The sequence below is a fragment of the Guyanagaster necrorhizus genome (genome assembly GCF_019112545.1).
Source record: "Guyanagaster necrorhizus MCA 3950 unplaced genomic scaffold BT62scaffold_13, whole genome shotgun sequence".
NCBI classification, from domain to species: domain Eukaryota; kingdom Fungi; phylum Basidiomycota; class Agaricomycetes; order Agaricales; family Physalacriaceae; genus Guyanagaster; species Guyanagaster necrorhizus.
Genome location: NW_025064892.1, coordinates 334,310 through 351,736, shown reverse-complemented (window position 1 = coordinate 351,736; position 17,427 = coordinate 334,310). Strand labels below are relative to the sequence as shown.

At 49.1% G+C, this 17,427-nt stretch overlaps 8 protein-coding genes and 1 non-coding gene across 9 annotated transcripts; 8 read left to right on the top strand and 1 right to left on the bottom strand.

Annotated features, from left to right (window-relative positions):
* The first annotated feature begins 154 nt into the window (after positions 1-154).
* BT62DRAFT_146033 (uncharacterized protein) lies at positions 155-1,941 on the top strand. Its single transcript, XM_043179846.1, has 3 exons — positions 155-268; positions 338-485; positions 533-1,941. The coding sequence occupies exons 2-3, from the start codon at positions 429-431 to the stop codon at positions 1,793-1,795; spliced, it is 1,320 nt and encodes a 439-aa protein (XP_043039478.1). The 5' UTR covers positions 155-268; positions 338-428; the 3' UTR covers positions 1,796-1,941.
* Positions 1,816-1,890, top strand: BT62DRAFT_t81. The gene has a single exon. It is a non-coding gene; the product is annotated as a tRNA-Ala (tRNA).
* A 346-nt stretch (positions 1,942-2,287) lies between the features above and the next one.
* On the bottom strand, positions 2,288-4,750 carry BT62DRAFT_932322 (uncharacterized protein). Its single transcript, XM_043186337.1, has 7 exons — positions 4,567-4,750; positions 4,428-4,518; positions 4,261-4,375; positions 4,070-4,209; positions 3,217-4,019; positions 2,962-3,161; positions 2,288-2,910 (listed from the first exon to the last, which is right to left on the bottom strand). Exons 1-7 carry the CDS (start codon positions 4,673-4,675, stop codon positions 2,476-2,478), a joined length of 1,893 nt encoding a protein of 630 aa, XP_043039477.1. The 5' UTR covers positions 4,676-4,750; the 3' UTR covers positions 2,288-2,475.
* Positions 4,751-4,825: 75 nt separating this feature from the next.
* On the top strand, positions 4,826-6,954 carry BT62DRAFT_932321 (Adenylosuccinate lyase). Its single transcript, XM_043186336.1, has 11 exons — positions 4,826-4,887; positions 4,937-4,979; positions 5,042-5,149; positions 5,204-5,322; positions 5,375-5,404; positions 5,459-5,639; positions 5,691-5,813; positions 5,862-6,035; positions 6,084-6,256; positions 6,305-6,515; positions 6,567-6,954. The coding sequence occupies exons 1-11, from the start codon at positions 4,850-4,852 to the stop codon at positions 6,819-6,821; spliced, it is 1,455 nt and encodes a 484-aa protein (XP_043039476.1). The 5' UTR covers positions 4,826-4,849; the 3' UTR covers positions 6,822-6,954.
* Positions 6,955-7,041: 87 nt separating this feature from the next.
* Positions 7,042-8,482, top strand: BT62DRAFT_987163 (uncharacterized protein). The gene is made up of 3 exons (XM_043190050.1): positions 7,042-7,177; positions 7,235-8,314; positions 8,377-8,482. Exons 2-3 carry the CDS (start codon positions 7,238-7,240, stop codon positions 8,443-8,445), a joined length of 1,146 nt encoding a protein of 381 aa, XP_043039475.1. The 5' UTR covers positions 7,042-7,177; positions 7,235-7,237; the 3' UTR covers positions 8,446-8,482.
* Positions 8,483-8,650: 168 nt separating this feature from the next.
* BT62DRAFT_949914 (uncharacterized protein) lies at positions 8,651-9,752 on the top strand. Its single transcript, XM_043188126.1, has 3 exons — positions 8,651-9,089; positions 9,135-9,356; positions 9,410-9,752. Exons 1-3 carry the CDS (start codon positions 8,735-8,737, stop codon positions 9,670-9,672), a joined length of 840 nt encoding a protein of 279 aa, XP_043039474.1. The 5' UTR covers positions 8,651-8,734; the 3' UTR covers positions 9,673-9,752.
* A 64-nt stretch (positions 9,753-9,816) lies between these two features.
* On the top strand, positions 9,817-13,271 carry BT62DRAFT_932319 (uncharacterized protein). Its single transcript, XM_043186335.1, has 11 exons — positions 9,817-10,210; positions 10,260-10,340; positions 10,404-10,660; positions 10,720-11,181; positions 11,236-11,376; positions 11,433-11,822; positions 11,874-12,156; positions 12,218-12,314; positions 12,361-12,511; positions 12,570-13,079; positions 13,132-13,271. The coding sequence occupies exons 1-11, from the start codon at positions 10,003-10,005 to the stop codon at positions 13,153-13,155; spliced, it is 2,604 nt and encodes an 867-aa protein (XP_043039473.1). The 5' UTR covers positions 9,817-10,002; the 3' UTR covers positions 13,156-13,271.
* Positions 13,116-15,284, top strand: BT62DRAFT_145702 (uncharacterized protein). Its single transcript, XM_043179843.1, has 3 exons — positions 13,116-14,364; positions 14,416-14,950; positions 15,006-15,284. The coding sequence occupies exons 1-3, from the start codon at positions 13,528-13,530 to the stop codon at positions 15,059-15,061; spliced, it is 1,428 nt and encodes a 475-aa protein (XP_043039472.1). The 5' UTR covers positions 13,116-13,527; the 3' UTR covers positions 15,062-15,284.
* A 533-nt stretch (positions 15,285-15,817) lies between these two features.
* BT62DRAFT_145825 (CheY-like protein) lies at positions 15,818-16,719 on the top strand. The gene is made up of 4 exons (XM_043179844.1): positions 15,818-16,018; positions 16,074-16,198; positions 16,251-16,538; positions 16,598-16,719. Exons 1-4 carry the CDS (start codon positions 15,949-15,951, stop codon positions 16,646-16,648), a joined length of 534 nt encoding a protein of 177 aa, XP_043039471.1. The 5' UTR covers positions 15,818-15,948; the 3' UTR covers positions 16,649-16,719.
* Positions 16,720-17,427: the final 708 nt, after the last annotated feature.

Below are 17,427 nucleotides of genomic sequence, written 5' to 3'. Positions count from 1 at the left end.
AAGCACCGGAGAGAAATCTGTTTTGACGCATCGAGGTACGTCCTGCAATTTTTCTTCCATGTTCATTTTCCATCATGTACAGAACCGGCGGATTTGACCTGACCATAAAGCCCGCTTATTGATACTGATGGGGATTCGATGGGCGCAGCAGCCATACGATACATGATCTTGGCAGGCTCTGTGCACCCACTGAGCCCAAAAATGGTGGCGCTGTACCGGATAATCTTGTCGGTCCAAAAGAGTACCGTTGATTATAGCTTCCTTCTGAGTATGTTCAATTATAGGTTGCTACGCGAACGCTCTGACTACCCTGACTTTACTATACCAACTCATACAGTGGCGTCTCATGTCTAGCACTGCTTAGTTTCGATCAACCGAAGATCCTGCGATCATGACTGGTGAGCCACAGTATAAATGACCAGAGACAAATGGAGTGCCTCCTATCCTTTATCATGAACCTTTCATCCCATTACCTTCAACAAGAGGTAGGTTGTCGAGTCATTATACCTGTACTATTCTTATTGCTTTGAAGGCCATGCTTCGCGTAATGTCCCATGGACGTCGTCAAGTCACACGGCTCCCTGCAGAGCTCATCATCACCATATTTTTCCACTGCCTCCCCGACAAGTCCTACCCCAGCCTGCATAAAGACGTAGCCCCTTTACTTCTTGCACACGTCTGCAGGTCCTGGAGGGCCCTCGCGCTTTCAGTATCACGACTGTGGTCTTTCTTCGAAATTGATTTTCACAATGGTTACGCCGCACCGCGGCTAGAAGCGCTGGAGTTTTGGCTCAAGCTTTCTAAAGAGCAACCATTGTCCTTTGACGTCATTTATGACCCACCCACTCACACGACGTCCCGCGTCTTCCAGCCCCGGAGCATCACTGTCGTGAAAGCGCTGCTCTGTCACTCTTCTCGGTGGCGAGACGTGAGGTTCGTGACACCCGGTGCTAGTCTCGTTCCTCTCTTTACAGACCCGCCGCTGGCATCTGGTCTTCATTCCCTCGAAACGTTGACACTTGATATGAGAGGCGTTTGGCCATCACATGGTGTGGCTTTGTGTTCATTAGGGATCCAGTGGAGCCGGCTCTCAGAGTTACACGTTCGCTTAGATTGCAAGGCGGAAGAGCTTCCTACGCTAGATGAAATCTTCGACATCCTGTCAGAAGGCGAGAACCTCATGGCCTGCTCATTCAATGCAACCTGCACTTTCACCCCAAAGGCTGACCCGACCCGCGTCTCAATGACGAAGCTCCAACGGCTGAACTTGTCGTTGAGAGCCACTTCAGGCTCCGAGCCATGCTTCGCATACTTTTTGGATTCACTCAGTATGGTGGCGCTCAGGGCATTACGCATCGAGTGCATGGATGACTTGAATGGTCGGAATTGGAATGGCTGCCGTTCTATTCTTTCATGTCTTCGCTCAGCAGTGATCCGGGAACTCCAGTTATACTACCTACCCCTTTCCACAGCCGACGTCACCAACATCCTCGATGCTACACCAGAGCTAGAACGTCTGAACCTCAAGTTCGACCTGGGAGACAGGGATGAGGACCCAGTGAATGATGTTCTATTTCGGCACATACTGCTGTCGAAGGCCTTGCGAGCATTGGACATAGAATGCCATGGAAGAAAGTTGAATTGTAAGGTTGTAATGGACATAGTAGAACTGGGTAGGCTTGAAAGGCTTCATTTGGCCACGTTCATTCCCATCTGTAACTGTCTTGAAGCACACTGGGAGAGGGGGAGAATTGAGGGGGTAGATGTTCGACTGAGCCATTATTTCTGCTATTAATTTAAGTCCTTACTTCATAGGGGCACATGGTGTAGATGGTTTATCACGCCCGCTTAGCATGCGGGAGGTGTTGGGTTCAAGTCCCAATGTGTCCAATATGATTGGTTTATTTTTTGATTCCTGAATAATTTCGAAATTTCGAATTCTTGGATTGACTCCTGAGACTTGACTCCTGACTCCTGACTCCTGACTCTGATTTGAATCTTGATTGCCTACTGGTCAATGCTATGATTCCCTAGCGCGCACTGATACATTGTTTATCATTAGCACTGTTCATTTGTGGCTATTTATTAAAAGGTATGTATGTCTTCAAAATCTGCTTAGCAGCTTGTACGCGTTGTATCCTTTTTCAATTAGTTGCAGTCACATGTTGCTCGCATGTTTCACCTACTTGGAAGTAGCTTTGAAAACCGTAGGTGGTGTTCTTCCTTTCCGGTGAATTTTCACTGCGAGCAACTTAAAAGGGTTTAGTGCTTCACACACTGTACTTGCCTGCTACATTATGTTCTGAGGGATAACGCCATATGTTGGTCTGTGAACTTGGTTGACGAATAGAATCCTGCAGATCGCAGACCAGAATTCTCTCGTAAAGATTTCAATTTTCAACCTCGCTCGTCGGACAGATGGCAATTGGTGACGTGCGAGAAAGGATGGAAATGCGAAATTGATCACAACATGCACTAATCACTATCACTGCTGCTATCGTCACCGTCGTCATCATCATCAGTGCCACTCTCATCGTCACTCTCCTCTTCTTGTACCTTCTTAACCCGCTGTCCTTTCATTATCGCCATCTGCCCGGCTAGCGTATCTTCGTCCGGTTCAGAAATGTCATCCTCCCCATCAACCTCATCCGCTTTCCTCTCCACGACCTCCAGGGTCACCGGTACACTGCCCTCTGACTCTGGACCCACAAACGTGTCGCTCACGATATATACCCGCCATGGGTTCACACTCGTATTCGGAGGAGCCTGGAACTGCACCTTATACGACCGGAATGGCCGTGATGCAGGGAGATCTCGTGCATATGGTATGTCGGTGATTTTAATGGGAGGTATGGCTAATCGCAAGGACTTGGGGTCCGCGAGGACGATCCACCATGAAGGCTTGCGGTTCTATACCAAACAAGGTCAGTCAACTTTAGCAAATGATAAATGAATACGTACTGCAGGCCAATAAGGTGCATGCACCCATCCAGGAATGACAGCAACATCCTCTGCATCCTTTCGAAGGTTCAGGAATTCGTAATCCTTAGTTTCGTTCTCTTTGGTATCAATATCCAGTTTAACGCCCTCTACTGCTCCTAGCCTTAGTTTGACAACAAGGAATACGATTGACGAAGGCGTGACTGTCTTCTCATCGATAACTGGCAATTGCAGCCATGAGTACAGGACGAGCGGAATGTAAAGTACAGAACGTACCCTTGAAGCTAGCATCCACGATGTCGAGTTTTCCCCATTTCCCAACTGCTTTCTTGATATCAGGTACACGCGCGTCTGCTTTCTCCTCGAGCGTCTTGACAAACTGATCAAGACTCTCACCAAGTCCCTCGTCCGGTTTCACACCCGGCAGCTGCGCAACTCTGCTATGCCACGGAAGCAACGCCTGAGTGAGATAACCGTGTAGTCGCATCACCGCCAGCGTGGGAACGAGCCAGTTTCGAGATGTGGCCATGGTCAGTAGCGAGTTCAATAGCGTCGGAGTATGAAGTAAGACGCGACGTTGCTCCTTTTGCAGATTCGAACTTGCCACAGTCAGCCTTAGCAAATGAGCGTAGACCAATACCAATGCACGCTTGATGTTTTCGTCGTTTACGGCGCTAACTAGGGAACTCCACTGGCGCTCGACCTTCCCTTTGATTTCGCCCTCTAGACGCCTGAGCTCGTCCTGATCTTTCACCACGGGCTGGCATTCCCACTGATATGCACTCCCCATCAGTCCAAGAACATCGTCCATCCCTGAGCTATCAGTCACAGACTTGAAGAATGATGCAGCCGAGCGAGCAGTAACACCATCTTTGGTCTTTTGACGAGAGCCAAACCACCAGCGCCCGACGAGTACGGGTAGACCGCCGCCGAATATCAATCCATAGAAGCCAAGCACCCAGACGTTGTTTTTGCCTTCGATGATCCAAGTGGGAAGGGCGATGCCCATAGACATTTGCTGTCTGCCGTCTGGGTCACCCCACTCCTCCCAGTTGCGCCGAATGTTTTCATCAGTGAGACTTTTGAGATATTCGGCAAGAGAAAAGGCGGAGTGAAAGGAAGCGCTCACGATTTATATGCCTTTGTGATATCTACGAAGCGGTTCTGAATCTCCTCAATTGTCTGATTCACGGTCGCCCTGACTTTATCAGGGTGATATATGCGAGAAAGCTTCTTGAAATGAGACTTGATCTCCTTTTCTGGTGTTCCCTGTATTGTAGCGCGTTAGGCAATCGAGATGGAACGACGAAGCGGTCACACCAATTTGATTCCGAGGATTTCGTAGGGGTCATAGACTTTGTTGTCGGATTTGGTGTTCGCGACGCGATGGAGGAGGAAGAAAACTATGGACCAGCCGACAACGATAAATACTGCTCTGGACAGCTCATTAGTACCTTTCAACACCTCTTTGAATGGCCAGTACGCACTTTGTGGTGGGCTTATGGCCCTCTACTTTCGACAAATACGCCCGCTGCTGAGCACAAGAACTACATTGGCAACCATTGACCGATTTATTTTCTGAAAGTTCGTGAACAACGAAGAGGCAGGGCAGGGATTGGTACACACTTCTTGAAGGGAGCGTTGACAGACTGAGAGGAATGAGAATGAGAGCAAGGAAGGTGATTACAAAGTACGCAGCCATCTGGCCAGACTCGTCGTAATTGTAGGTCGCCATGACGGCGGGAAAGAAAAGGCGAAGAGCTGGTGGTGGTTGTAAATGAAGAGAGTAACGTGTAGATTTCGTTCGACGTGGCTCGAGATCAGATTAGATCTCATGACACAGCGGGTATTACGCAACATGAAAATGCCGAATTTTCTGGCTCTAGAATTCTGTTATCCAACTCCATCCATGGATAACTTCAACACGTACCAGACTCCTCTTTCTAGGTAAGAATTCGTCGTATCATTGTCTCCTTGTTGTCTGATTATTGTGAAGCCGCTATGCGAGCAAAGAAATGGCTCATCTTTTCTCTCCAGCCGTAAGTTATTTTAGCCTCGCTTAAAAAGATCGATGCAACATCGCGCCTACAATATTTGATAGAACCGGTTCTATACCTGGCGCAAACTATGGCTCAATCTCGCCATCGCAGAAAGAGAACTAGGGCTGCCTATCCCAGAAGAGGCCATTGAACAAATGAAGAACAACCTTGTCAGTTTTTTTCACTTTTTCACTTTGGCTGTGGGAACTAATATGGAAAAACAGGAACTCACCCCAGAGCAGTTCGACATTGCCGCTAAAGAGGAAAAGAAACGCCGACACGATGTTATGGCACATGTCTACACCTTCGGTACCGTTGCACCTGCAGCTGCGGGGATCATCCAGTGCGTACTATATCCACTCATTTCACTCTTTCACTGACAGTTCATTGTATAGTCTCGGCGCGACTTCTTGCTATGTCACAGAGTACTTCTCCCTCAGTTCTTCGTTATCACACAATCCTTTCTGATTCGACCCTAGTAATGCCGACCTAATTTTCCTCCGGACCGGTCTAGACTATCTTATCCGCTCTCTTTCCGTGCTGATCTCTCGATTGGCCTCTTTCGCCAGGCAATACCGTGATTTGCCTACGCTTGGTTTCACGCACTTCCAGCCCGCACAGCTCACTACTGTCGGCAAGCGCGCAACATTGTGGATCCAGGTAGATACGGTTTTTTTGATCGACACCTTTGTCGCTCAGAAATCCTTGCAGGAACTCCTTTGGGATCTCCGTAATATTAAACGCGCGCGCGACGATATTGGATTCCGGGGTGTGAAGGGTACGACTGGAACCCAAGCCAGCTTCTTGGCCCTCTTCGATGGGGATCATGCCAAGGCACATATTCCCGTATAACCTTCTACGTTTTTGCTTAAACCTTTCCAGGTTGAAGAACTTGACAAACTGGTCACCACACTCTCAGGGTTCAGCTATGCTTACCCGGTGACCTCCCAAACCTACTCACGCAAGATTGATGTCGACGTTCTCGCGCCGCTTGCTTCCCTTGGTGCTAGTGCGCACAAGATCGCTACGGATCTACGTCTTCTTGCAAATTTGAAGGTATCGCATTGTCATGTTCACTTTGTCTCAGTGCTTACGACTACTCAGGAAGTGGAAGAACCTTTTGAATCCACCCAAATTGGATCCTCTGCCATGGCGTACAAGCGAAACCCGATGCGCTCTGAGCGTGTCTGCAGCCTTTCCCGGCATCTCATGGTCCTCCACCAAAATGCGCTGATGACTTCCAGTGTTCAATGGTTCGAGCGCACTCTCGATGACAGGTAATAATACGCGGATTTTTCGCAATCGCCTTACTTAGTATTCTTCAGTGCCAATCGTCGCATCAGTCTCCCAGAAGCGTTCCTCACGGCGGACATCGTCATCTCTACCCTTCAGAATATTTCCGAAGGCCTCGTTGTTTACCCTAGAGTCATCGCCAGACGCATTGCCCAAGAGCTCCCCTTCATGGCTACTGAAAACGTCATCATGGCCATCGTCAAGAAAGGCGGCGATCGACAGGAAGCGCATGAAAAAATCCGAGTGCGTTTTCTTCCTCTGGACCCATCCGACTTATGCCTCAATGTCCATCAGGTTCTTTCCCACGAAGCTGCCATTCAAGTCAAACAGCTAGGCCTGGAGAATGATTTGATTGAGCGAATTAAGACGGACATATACTTCGATCCTATCAAAGGCGACCTGCATATTCTCATGGACCCTAAGAGCTTTATTGGCCGCGCCCCCGAGCAGGTCGATGCATTCCTGAAAGAGTGGGTCGAGCCTGCACTAGCAGATGCAGATCTGCAAGATGCTATCCGAAAGTCTGTGAACGTCGAGTTGAGCGTATAGTAGGTGTGAGGAAGTCAAGTGAAAATGTTGAGGTGGCATTTATATATTAAGTTTCATAAAGAAAGCAAGGGTTAACATTGACAGATGTACATTAGTATTATGAAGGCTCTAATGGAGTACAAACTACTTTGGGTCGAATTTCGAAGTTCGGTTCTAGTCGCTTCTAGGTAGGCCAGTCCACTTGTTGTTTGATCGCGGGATCCGGGTTCGGGAGGGTACGGGCCGGACAACCTCAGTCTACTACCACCACGTCGCTTGCGAGACATAGAGAATCGTTATCTACCATCTATCTGTATTTGACTCACTGACCTCCTTGTATAGACTCTATTCAATCCACAGGATCATCTCTCTCTTCGGTAAGTAGGGTTCACTTCTTTCTGACAGTGTAAGTACTGATAATTCAGATCGCGTAGGATATGACAGTCATTCTACCTCCGGAGTTGCTCGCCGAAATATTCGAATACGAGACACCCTATGCAGTCCTGGACTCATTCTCCGGCCTGTGGGTCTTTTCTCGGGTGTGCAGAGCTTGGAGGGCAGCGGCACTGTCGTTTCCGCACCTGTGGTCTGACATGATTGTCAGCTCTGGTGACTCGGACAAACATGCTCAGACCAACAACAGCCCCTTCGCAATGCTCAAAAACGCACTCGTCCGGTCTGGTCACCACGACTTGAATGTTACATTTCACCTCCCAGAGACTTCGCAGATAGGCAGAATTCTCTTCTATTTGTTGGAGAGTCATTCTTATCGCTGGAAAGACATCAGCTTCATGATTCCGGGCGACTTCGTTGATAATTTCTCTTTTCGTGGGCGAATACCAGTGTTGTCTCGACTTTTGTTGAACAATCTGGGTCCGGCTCCGCTGTCTTTGACGAAAGTCTTCACAATCGCACCTCACCTGAAGGAGGTGACTTTCTCAGGTGTCCATGGAGCGAGTACGCCTTTACCTTGGGCTCAGATAATATCATTCACCGACGACCGAGAAAGTGGCGGCACTTTACCTACCTCCGAAGACGACTATGTCCATGTTCTCCAGAACGCGCCTACCATGTCCTCCCTCCATGCCTTTCGCGCCGCTACATTCGGACCTTCAATCTCTGCCCTCCAGAAGATCAGGCAAACATCCCTCCGAGAGCTTTCAGTATCTGAAAGTGACGACCTTCGTTTCCTGACAGGTTTGGAGCTACCAAGTCTGGATACATTCGTCATGCGTGTTGAATCAGACCGCATATACGGATTCCACCCAAACGCCCCTGACCACCTGCGGGTTTTGTTGACAGGATCTCAATCACCCCTCCAACATCTCACAGTTACTGACAAACTGTTTACACTCAGGATCTATCCCCTTCTTGAGTCAATCCCTGATCTTGCGACGTTGACACTCGATTTCTATCATCGCCCGATTCAAAACGAATTCATATCGCATATGGCGGAGAGGAACGGGCAGGGTGATATGGTCCTTCTTCCTCGCCTGAAGGAATTGACCATGCGAGTTTCGCATCCTTCTACCGACCGTCCGTTTGGAAAGGGTCTCACAGAAATGATTTGTAACAGGTGGACGGCGCGCCAGTACCGCCTCAAGTCCGTGGTATTGGAAAGTATAGGATCTGCGGCGAAAGCTGAAGATTTGTTCTGCCAGGTAGAATATGATAGATTTACGGAGATGAAGATTGGTGGGCTGGATATAAAAATTGGGAGTCAGGAGTTGGATACAGCGAAGGTGGTATATTTACTGTGACATATGGGGTGTGGGAAATTTGGCTGCCTCTCTTACCGCTGTTAAGTAGTATAGTGTTGTATATTACGAAATTTCTGTCAACAACCGAATTTCAAATTCAAGCTCCCCTCTCAGTCTGTTTTACGTCTGTCATCTTACAAGCCTTGTTGGACGTGTCCTACGTATTGGATAGAAATGGCTCATACAACCATAGCTGCGACTACTAGCTGGATCCCTCTGGCCTCTGGGTCCAACTCAGACCCTGAACGAGAGAGAGAAGCATTGCAGGAGGAAGGGACCTCTGACGATGAGAACGAGGAAGGTGCCGATGGTAATCAAGATCTCGAAGAGGGCATGGATCCGGATGGTCTTTCTGGACCAAAAGTGGTCAAGCCATTGACCCCGGAGGCTCTAGCTGCTTTCAAGGCGGCGCAGGACCGTGCTGGGGTTATCTATATATCTCGTATACCCCCTGGAATGCGGCCAACGAAAGTCAGACATCTTATGAGTGCCTACGGTGAAGTAGGTCGTGTTTACCTCCAACAAGAAGGTCCGTCGTTTCTTCTCAACGTCAACACTAGCTGACCTGCAACAGATCCCAGGAGGGCTTACTTGCGACGGAAATACACATCTACCAAGAAGCCACATTACACGGAAGGATGGGTTGAATTTAAGGATAAAAAGGTCGCCCGTAGTGTCGCTGAAATGCTCAATGCCCAGACTATTGGAGGCAAGAAGGGTACGAGGTGGAGAGATGACATCTGGACGATGAAGTACTTGCCTAAATTCAAATGGAACATGCTCACGGAGCAAGTCGGTATGTCTCTTGTACCAGCGTTTATTGTTCGACTCGCCTAAGTTCTGTATTAGCTCACGAAGCTGCGCTGCATACAGCAAAACTGCGCGTAGAGTTGTCTCAGTCTCGGGCAGAGCAGCAGGATTACTTGAAGAATGTAGAGCTTGCCCGTGTCTTAAACAAACGTGCGGAAAAGAAGAGGGAAAAGGGGGAAGAGCTGCAGTTGAAGGAGAGACCTCGCAAACGAACTGCAGAGGGTTCGACTGAACAGCGGAAAAAGACGAAACTGAGTGAAAAATCAGAAGATATGGACAAGGTATTAGATAGTATATTTTGATTTATCTTGGTTTCCTGGATGGATGTGGATCGCCCATTGCCGACTCCCTTATGAATTAAATAAATAACTAATTTCTGCGCACAGACCCTTATTTTAAACTCCGATTTAAAATGTGTAAAGGGATTGAACGATTCGTCGTCGTAGGCTCCATTGCGGACACAAGTGAGCGCGGTTCAGCACGGTTGAGCTCAAGAGTGACGCCAGCCTTGCCACCTTGTGAACGTGATCCCAAGAGGTCTGTGCTTCACTATGCTCGACCTCTCTTCGTCGCAGGCTCTGATCAGCCGTCTTCTCGTCTCTGTTTCTCTCTCAGTTCTTTTCCTTTGAAAGATGTCCTGGCCTTCTTCGTACCCTCCTCCGCCCCGTCGTTCTCGTTCCCGTTCGCCGGGTCGCAGCGACTACCAGACCGAACAGCAGCGGTTGGACGACCTAGACATTTGGAACGCCGACGAGAGGGATCAAGTGTTGGGGTTCAATAGGGTCGGATCGTACGACTATGGTCGTCGCGGAAGGGGTCGCAGTCCACCGCCGGACGGAAGTTAGTGCTCGCTTATTCACCCTTTATTCTTACTCAACCTTTGCAACAGGCAGCAGGAAACGGCGACGATCTATGTCTCCGTACGAACGGGACAGATATGACCCTCGTCCTAGATACGGCGATGACTATGGTTTGATCCAACTTTCTTATTTCTTCTTTTTTTTTTTTTTAACTTTGATTTTGCCTTCCACAGATCCTTACTTTCGTGGGCACTCTCCCCCGAGACGCGGCCACGCGGCCAGACGAGCCCCTCCGGATCCTCATACCTTTGATTATCCGGCATCGTTAAAGCAATATGCTGACTGGTTTCGGTTCTTTTTCCCCCAAAAGGCCATCGACGAAGACAACGCCGACAAAGCTGCTGAGCAAGAAGCCGGTGATGGTTCGAAACCTCGAAACGGCATCAAAAGTCATTGGGAACAATATAAAAAGGATTTTGCGTCAAATCAAGTTAGTCTTGTAGCCTGATTCCTCTCTTGTGTACCGTATCTAAATACTCCCTTCTCTAGTTGAAGACGATGTTCGAACACCACAGGAATTCGCCATGGTTTGCTGAGAAGTATGACCCGTCTCCTGCGTATCAGAAGCTGCGTGCCAGGATTAGGAAAGAGGGCTGGCGAGGTCGTCTTGTGACATTCTTACATGAATTGGAATCGGGAAAGTTCGACCCTGATCTCAATGAGAATGAGCCCAAGTCACCGGTGAAGGATGTCCCGGCCAACGGAGAACCCAAGGATTCAAATAGTGCATCTGAGAGCAAGGTTGACGGCGACAACGAATTGCAGTTCAATGCCGATGTTGACTTTGACCCTGTCCTGGACATCGATCTCGCTTTCAATGACAGATCTGACAACAAGCGATCGAACAAGCGAGACTGGGATCGTGGTGAAGAGATTGCCGTAGCTCCTGAGGGCAACCAGATCATGATACGGACTATTCCACCGGATATTGGACGCATTAAACTTGAAGAAGTATAAGCTATTCTGACTTCAAACGCTTTAGAATGATCTGACGTGTCCGTATAGGCTTGTCGTAAAATTCCAGGTTTTGTCTATCTTGCCTTGGGTGATCCTATGCAGAAACGCAACTATTATCGTGCTGGCTGGGTTCGTTTCCATGAAGATGCCGATATGATCTTAGCCATGAATGAACTGTCGGAGAGAAAGGTATGTTTCAGTTGAGCAGCTTTGAGACGCGTTCTTACTGTATGTATTCCTCATAGATCGAAGGTTTCAAGTTACATGTTACGCACAACATGCGGCCGTTTATGAATCGTGTTCGATATGCACCCGAAATCGCTAGCAGACCTGATAGACTTGAAAAGGACCTTAATAACGCAAAAACCTTGGCTACCATTCTGGAGGAGGAAGCTTATAAGCTACGCCACATGAAGATTAAGCTCGAGGATACTTTGAAAGTTGACGGTGACTCAGCAACCCAAGATCAAGCGGGTGCAGGGGATGCAGCTCAAGATCCTACGGATGATGACGAAGACGAGCCCATGGAAAGAGGTAGTGATGCAGTTGAGCGGCGCATTGAAAAAATCATGTCCGATATACGTGAGCAAAATGTCATTGATTCAAATGACGAGGTGCTTTGGGCTGCAGAGAAGGTAGGTGAAATTCCGTAGTCATAACTCTATGCGCTCAACTTTGTCCGTCAGACCCAAGTTTCGTTGGATCTTTATATTGAGTATCTCCGAGCAGCATTCCACACTTGCTACTACTGTTGCATTGTTAGCGATCATCTTGAGGCATTGCATCGTAAGTGTGTCAAGCACGTAAGGAAGCCTTTATCAAGCGGGCATTTTGAGGAGATGGTGAAGGCAGTAGAAGCGGAAAAAGCAGAGAAGGAATCTAAGATGCAAGAGGATGAGTCATTTGGTAAAGTCGGACAAGATGAGAAAAAGGCGAAGACCAAGAAAGACGACCGATGGAAGCGTAATGGTGAGCACGGCCGTATCTGCCTTGCAAAGTATAGTTTTTAAAAATAGTTGTCCATTTTTAGACGAGCGCTGGTTGGACTGGTTGGATTCCAAAATCGCACTTCTCATTAACCGGGATGGTGTCGACCTTCGTGAATATGGCGGAAAGAACTACGACGAGTAAGTTGTAGTCCGCTCTGATGAAAATTCTCCTGAGACGTTGTAGGGTGTTGGCCCGGGCCGTCGATCCCTTCATCAAGCAAGAAGATGAAGGCAAGTTTCGGTGCAGGATGTGCCTAAAGTTATTCAAGGCTACGCCTTTTGTTGAGAAACACATTGCCAATAAGCATCCAGAATCAATTAAGGAAGTCGAGGATGTAAGTGGTGCTGTCATTTCCGTTGGCGCTCAAATTCATGACTACCTCTGCTCGATAGGTGCCCTACTTCAACAACTTCATCCTGGATCCTTACCATATCCAGCCCTTTTCCCACCCACCGATCCAGATGGGTCATACTAACCAGATGGCACCTCCGCAGGCGTTCGGCATACAGGGCCCTTTACATGGTGGCGGTAATCAGTACTATCAAGGGCCTCCCCCTGGAAATTGGGGAGGTGGACCAGACTTATTCTATCCTGCACCTGGAATGTACCCTTTTCCGCCGCAGCGCCGTGATGACTCTACTGGACGTCGGCTTAGTGACCGTATTGGGAGCAATCTAATGACCACGGAGGGATCTGTCATTCCAGCTGGTGCCGGTCTCCCGCCTAAACCTATGTCTGCATTGGATACTGCCCTTAGCAGTGGTAACGTTCGAAGGGTAGGGAGGGGTGGTGCTGCGCCAGCGACTGGGCCACCACCACCACCACCTCCTGATGCGAAAGAGGACCCCCGAGCCGCAGCTGGCAAGAGGGTCAGCTATCATGACATGGATCTGGTTGCAGAGGTACGTGATCGTTTATCGTCCTTGGATCGATTCGTGATAGCTTTTATTGTAGGGCGATGTGGAATTATCGTATTAGATTTAGTTATTGATTATATGGTCCTGGAAGGATAAAAACAATACGGTTTCTTGTTGTCGCAGTCTGTTCTATTAATTTGTACTTGTTGATGATTGAAATCAAACAGCCTTTCTCACTTCTGTGTTTGGTGAAGCTAAACTGGTAGAATTGCCATTTAGGCGCCTTAGAAACTCGTGCTTACGACCGAAATGGTAAGTCCCTGGCGGTAGGGCTGGTCTTGGCCCACATTCTACTCATTACCACCGTCGCCTGCCATCGCCGTCTGCCGGTACCCTATACAAGGCGGCTGATCTCCTTCCTTCGTACCACCATTACCATTGCAATCTTTCTTCCGTAGCCTCGTCGTCGGCGCAGGCCACCGTCGCACTGGCCATGTCCGCGAACGGGTTAGCTGCATTTCGCGTCAACGGCAATGGACCGACCCTCATCCAGGATGCAAGCATCTCGGACTTACCCATCTTACCAGCCGACTTTGACTTCAATGGCCCCGACAGTCCCATCCCTATTCCCGGGCGGACCTCCCAGTTGGATGAAGAATATGGATGGGAGAAAGAGCAGGTTGAGAAACTGGACGTCACCGAGGACCTGTCGACTCTCCCTCATCGTCCGTTTTCAAAGTCCACATCGGTTTTGAACTTGTCGTCGGCCCAACCTCGTCTGCTGCACGCTCTGACCATGCCGTCGCCGTCGCAGCTTGGGGATCTCCAGCATCCCCATCGTACCGTGCCTGGATCGCCACAACCGTTGCGAGCAAATACTTTGCCACCAGAACTCGCTCATTTTCAAGAATTATCATTGGAGCTAGCAGATATGGTGCAGACAGTCATTCAGACAATGCTTCAAATTTCGCCGTCGCAGGTGTTAGACCCATCCAAAGAGCAGTTTTCAAGCTGTTCTGTCGCAGTTCCAACACCATCTCTCTCTTCCATGTTCACTGCTATGCGGAACCTGAATTTCATCTCAGCGAATATGGCGAGCATCTTTTCTCAGACATCGAATCTTCGGGGTGCCGGAGATGTTCTCCCATTTCTGACTTTGGGCAGCGAGACTACGTTTGATGTAGGAGAGCTGTTGCAAAGTGTCGGTGATGCTCTAGGAGGTGCGGCGGCACAGGTAGGAACGGAACTAGTCATTTTTCATGGAGACGTGGGTTTCAAGCACGTATACGTGAAAGGAAACGAGAGTGGCCTTTCCTACGTTCTAACTCACGTACGGCAATCCTCTTACTACAGTTTCTACCTTTGCTAACCTTATCGTTAGATCGTTCGCCAGGTCTTGGCCACAGGGAAGGCTGGCGACACTGTTGAGCTAGGGCTGTATGTTGTCTCAGGTGTTACCAAGCCTCCGACTGTCGATCCACGATACTCCGTCGATGTCCTTACGACACCCGAGGATTCGGACGGCCCATTGCGATGCAAGATAAGCATCATGCACAAATTTGCTCCCCTGGATCCATTACACGGTGATAGTGCCGTAACCCCTCGACCATCCCCTGATTTCTCAACGACCCTTCTCGAACGACTGTTGAGCAAAGTCGGAGCGTCCTTCAATCGGACCATTCCCAATCGGACCCTTCCTAATCAAACGGTTCCACTTTCGAGTTCGGAAGACTGGGCTTGGGAATTCTCGTTCAAAGCTTGGCAGAGTTCGCCGCCCGCTCCCGACCCTGCTTCCATTGTCGTTCATGGTCTGGCTGACCGCCCTCTTCCCTCTGGTGAACCAACCCTGGCGCAGTTGTCTGCCTTCGCCGAGACACTCAGAGCGAAAAAAGCCATCCTATATGCGAACGTTAAAGGTTACTTTGCTCACTACTTAACGAGTTATTTGACTGAATGGGGGATGGACGTCAGCCATGCCGCGGACGGTGGTGCGGAGGCTTCGCCGAGCGCAGCTGCTGACTCGTTGACACCGAACGGTCTATCCTCTCCACTTTCTTTCATATTCATAGATGATGACGTTGAGGTTCTCAAGTCGCGACTTCTGGTTTTTCGAGATGAGCAGTATCCTTTGAATCCCCCAAAGCGCCCTTCCCTATCCCATCGTCGACCCGCATCATCCAACCCTATAACCCGTGGCCATAACGTCACTGGCTCGATCTCCTCATCTCCGGTGGTAATAGTACACTTCACCAGCCTTGGAAATTTTAAACTAGTTCGAGAGCTGATTCAGTCCACCCTTTCCCCCTTCTCACCCGTTCCTGAGATTATCGTGGTGCCCAAACCCGCAGGTCCTCGCCGTTTCTTAACAGCTTTGCACACCGTCATCACCAAGCCTGTTGTGGACCCCTCTTTCACGCCGATAGCAACATCACCAAATACGCCTGGTGTAGCTGTGGCGAACGGTCCTTTGGTTCACACTCCTTTGCCTAGTGCTTCGCTGCCCGGGCCAACCAGGCCATCTGGATCACGGTCAAATTCTGAGCGATCAATAAGGTCCTCGAAGGACATTTCCTCTTCGCCATTGGTTAGGTCGACTGGCGAATACTTTCCTGTTGTCAGGTGTGGGACGACATATTCGGGTGGCGTCGTCATTGAACGGTCTAATGGTGAATCCGAGGGCCTCTATTTCAGTCCCAAAGGTTCGAAACCGTCAACTCCGAATGCGGCTTCGAGGTTGTCTTTGTTTTCCAAGCTGGAAGTTGGTCAAACGCTTCCTGAAGTAACGTCCTTGAATATTTTACAGGCGACCCCAGAGCAACTATCTGCCTTACCAGTAGTCAGCTCTCGTAAATCACCCGGATCTCCGACATTTCGTCCTCCACGAAAATACAGCATCAGCCGTTCTTTGGACAGCATGCCACCAGCTGCGACGATACCGCCTGACAACAATGTTGTACCGCCCATCAAGGTTCTCATTGTCGATGGTACCTTGCATTTATCGATCGTCTTCGCACTTTTTGTGATGTATCTTTTGTCTAGATAATCCCATAAACCAGCGGTTCATTGCCAGGAATCTTAAAAAGATGAAGGTCAAATATGATGCTGTATCTGACGGTCAGGCGGCGGTTGAGAAATGGCGTACAGGGGAATTTCATCTTATATTGGTTTGTCTGTTCGGTGTTCTTAAAACTCATTTGCTTAATCCTTTCGCGCTAGATGGATATACAAATGCCCATCATGGATGGCATCCAGGCAACTAAACAGATCCGCAGAGAAGAAAAATGGAGGGCCATCCATGGTTGTTTACATGGTCCCAGTGGCGACGATATGACACCGCTAGCCCAAACACCAACAGAAACTCCCGCGACAACGCCGTATCCTTCCAGTGTTATCATTGTCGCACTTACCGCCGGTTCGATGGAACGGGATCGTGTAGATGCGTTAGCTGCCGGTTGTAACGACTTCTTAGTAAAGCCGGTCACCACAGTTTGGCTGAACAACAAGGTCATCGAATGGGGCTCAATCAAAGCATTGCAACGATGGGCTGAGCCTGATTTTCGCAGCTCTCAGGCGGAGCAAGCTCGATCAGTAGCAGAACGGTTGGCCGTACCTGAACATCGAAGGACACCCTCGCCGGGTCAACCTTCCGCCAGAAGAGTATCGACGGCCCCCCATCCTCCACCACCCCCCACCCAGCCGATGTCAGATGTTCCTTCGGCCTTGAGCAGCTCTATAACCTCTGCTACCGGGCCTTCCTCAACAACGTTCCATCATCATTCTGGAGTAGAAGCATTCATCTCTGGCGCAGATTCTTCTCCACTGTTGTCTAGTCACCAGCCTCCTAACGGGAGCGATAGCAATGCCGTGAACGGTTAGTCGTAATCCGACCCTTCGTTTCTGTTATGCTAATACAGTCGCGGCTTCACCTCAATGTCAACAATTAACAATTTGTAGACCCCCGCTTGTGGACGGTTCTGTGAACGGTAGTTCCGGTGGAATCCATAGTATGTTTTCTGTTTTGGGTGCCTTTGACATCAGTCGCTGATAGGTAGGGTTGTAAAAAGGCAATGGTTCATTAGGGATCTCACACTCTGGAAAGAGTGACCCTCCTGTGAAGGAGGAACAAAACGCGGCTTTCCGCATTCGTCTCCTCGATGACAACTTTGGGCAACTTTTGGGCTTATGGTATGGGTGGGATTGCCGTTCATCTGTCCCATTTATCTGAAGGTTGCCGAGTACATTCGCAAGTATTCGTGACTTTTTTTTTTCTCACGTCTGGTCTGGTTCCGACACGTCCTTGACCATTCCTTAATCGATGTAGTGGTCTTTTTGGTTTTCGACGATATAACGCAAGAGGGCAATCTTGGGGTTTGTGGTTTTATCATTGGTTTTT

Bases quoted from the DNA above. Each gene is read 5' to 3' on its own strand.
- BT62DRAFT_146033 (XM_043179846.1), top strand. From the start codon at position 429: ATGGAGTGCCTCCTATCCTTTATCATGAACCTTTCATCCCATTACCTT. The intron at 486-532 runs GTAGGTTGTCGA...ATTGCTTTGAAG, and splicing joins CCCATTACCTTCAACAAGAG to GCCATGCTTCGCGTAATGTC.
- BT62DRAFT_932322 (XM_043186337.1), bottom strand. From the start codon at position 4,675: ATGGCGACCTACAATTACGACGAGTCTGGCCAGATGGCTGCGTACTTT. The intron at 4,020-4,069 runs GTGAGCGCTTCC...ATATCTCAAAAG, and splicing joins ATCACAAAGGCATATAAATC to TCTCACTGATGAAAACATTC. The intron at 3,162-3,216 runs GTACGTTCTGTA...TGCAATTGCCAG, and splicing joins CGTGGATGCTAGCTTCAAGG to TTATCGATGAGAAGACAGTC.
- BT62DRAFT_932321 (XM_043186336.1), top strand. From the start codon at position 4,850: ATGGATAACTTCAACACGTACCAGACTCCTCTTTCTAG. The intron at 5,814-5,861 runs GCACATATTCCC...AAACCTTTCCAG, and splicing joins TCGATGGGGATCATGCCAAG to GTTGAAGAACTTGACAAACT. The intron at 6,036-6,083 runs GTATCGCATTGT...ACGACTACTCAG, and splicing joins GTCTTCTTGCAAATTTGAAG to GAAGTGGAAGAACCTTTTGA.
- BT62DRAFT_987163 (XM_043190050.1), top strand. From the start codon at position 7,238: ATGACAGTCATTCTACCTCCGGAGTTGCTCGCCGAAATATTCGAATAC. The intron at 8,315-8,376 runs GTTTCGCATCCT...GATTTGTAACAG, and splicing joins TGAAGGAATTGACCATGCGA to GTGGACGGCGCGCCAGTACC.
- BT62DRAFT_949914 (XM_043188126.1), top strand. From the start codon at position 8,735: ATGGCTCATACAACCATAGCTGCGACTACTAGCTGGATCCCTCTGGCC. The intron at 9,090-9,134 runs GTCCGTCGTTTC...GACCTGCAACAG, and splicing joins TGTTTACCTCCAACAAGAAG to ATCCCAGGAGGGCTTACTTG. The intron at 9,357-9,409 runs GTATGTCTCTTG...GTTCTGTATTAG, and splicing joins CATGCTCACGGAGCAAGTCG to CTCACGAAGCTGCGCTGCAT.
- BT62DRAFT_932319 (XM_043186335.1), top strand. From the start codon at position 10,003: ATGTCCTGGCCTTCTTCGTACCCTCCTCCGCCCCGTCGTTCTCGTTCC. The intron at 10,341-10,403 runs GTTTGATCCAAC...TGCCTTCCACAG, and splicing joins TAGATACGGCGATGACTATG to ATCCTTACTTTCGTGGGCAC. The intron at 12,315-12,360 runs GTAAGTTGTAGT...GAGACGTTGTAG, and splicing joins GGCGGAAAGAACTACGACGA to GGTGTTGGCCCGGGCCGTCG.
- BT62DRAFT_145702 (XM_043179843.1), top strand. From the start codon at position 13,528: ATGTCCGCGAACGGGTTAGCTGCATTTCGCGTCAACGGCAATGGACCG. The intron at 14,365-14,415 runs GTACGGCAATCC...CCTTATCGTTAG, and splicing joins TTTCCTACGTTCTAACTCAC to ATCGTTCGCCAGGTCTTGGC. The intron at 14,951-15,005 runs GTTACTTTGCTC...GATGGACGTCAG, and splicing joins CCTATATGCGAACGTTAAAG to CCATGCCGCGGACGGTGGTG.
- BT62DRAFT_145825 (XM_043179844.1), top strand. From the start codon at position 15,949: ATGCCACCAGCTGCGACGATACCGCCTGACAACAATGTTGTACCGCCC. The intron at 16,019-16,073 runs GTACCTTGCATT...TCTTTTGTCTAG, and splicing joins CAAGGTTCTCATTGTCGATG to ATAATCCCATAAACCAGCGG. The intron at 16,199-16,250 runs GTTTGTCTGTTC...CTTTCGCGCTAG, and splicing joins GGGAATTTCATCTTATATTG to ATGGATATACAAATGCCCAT.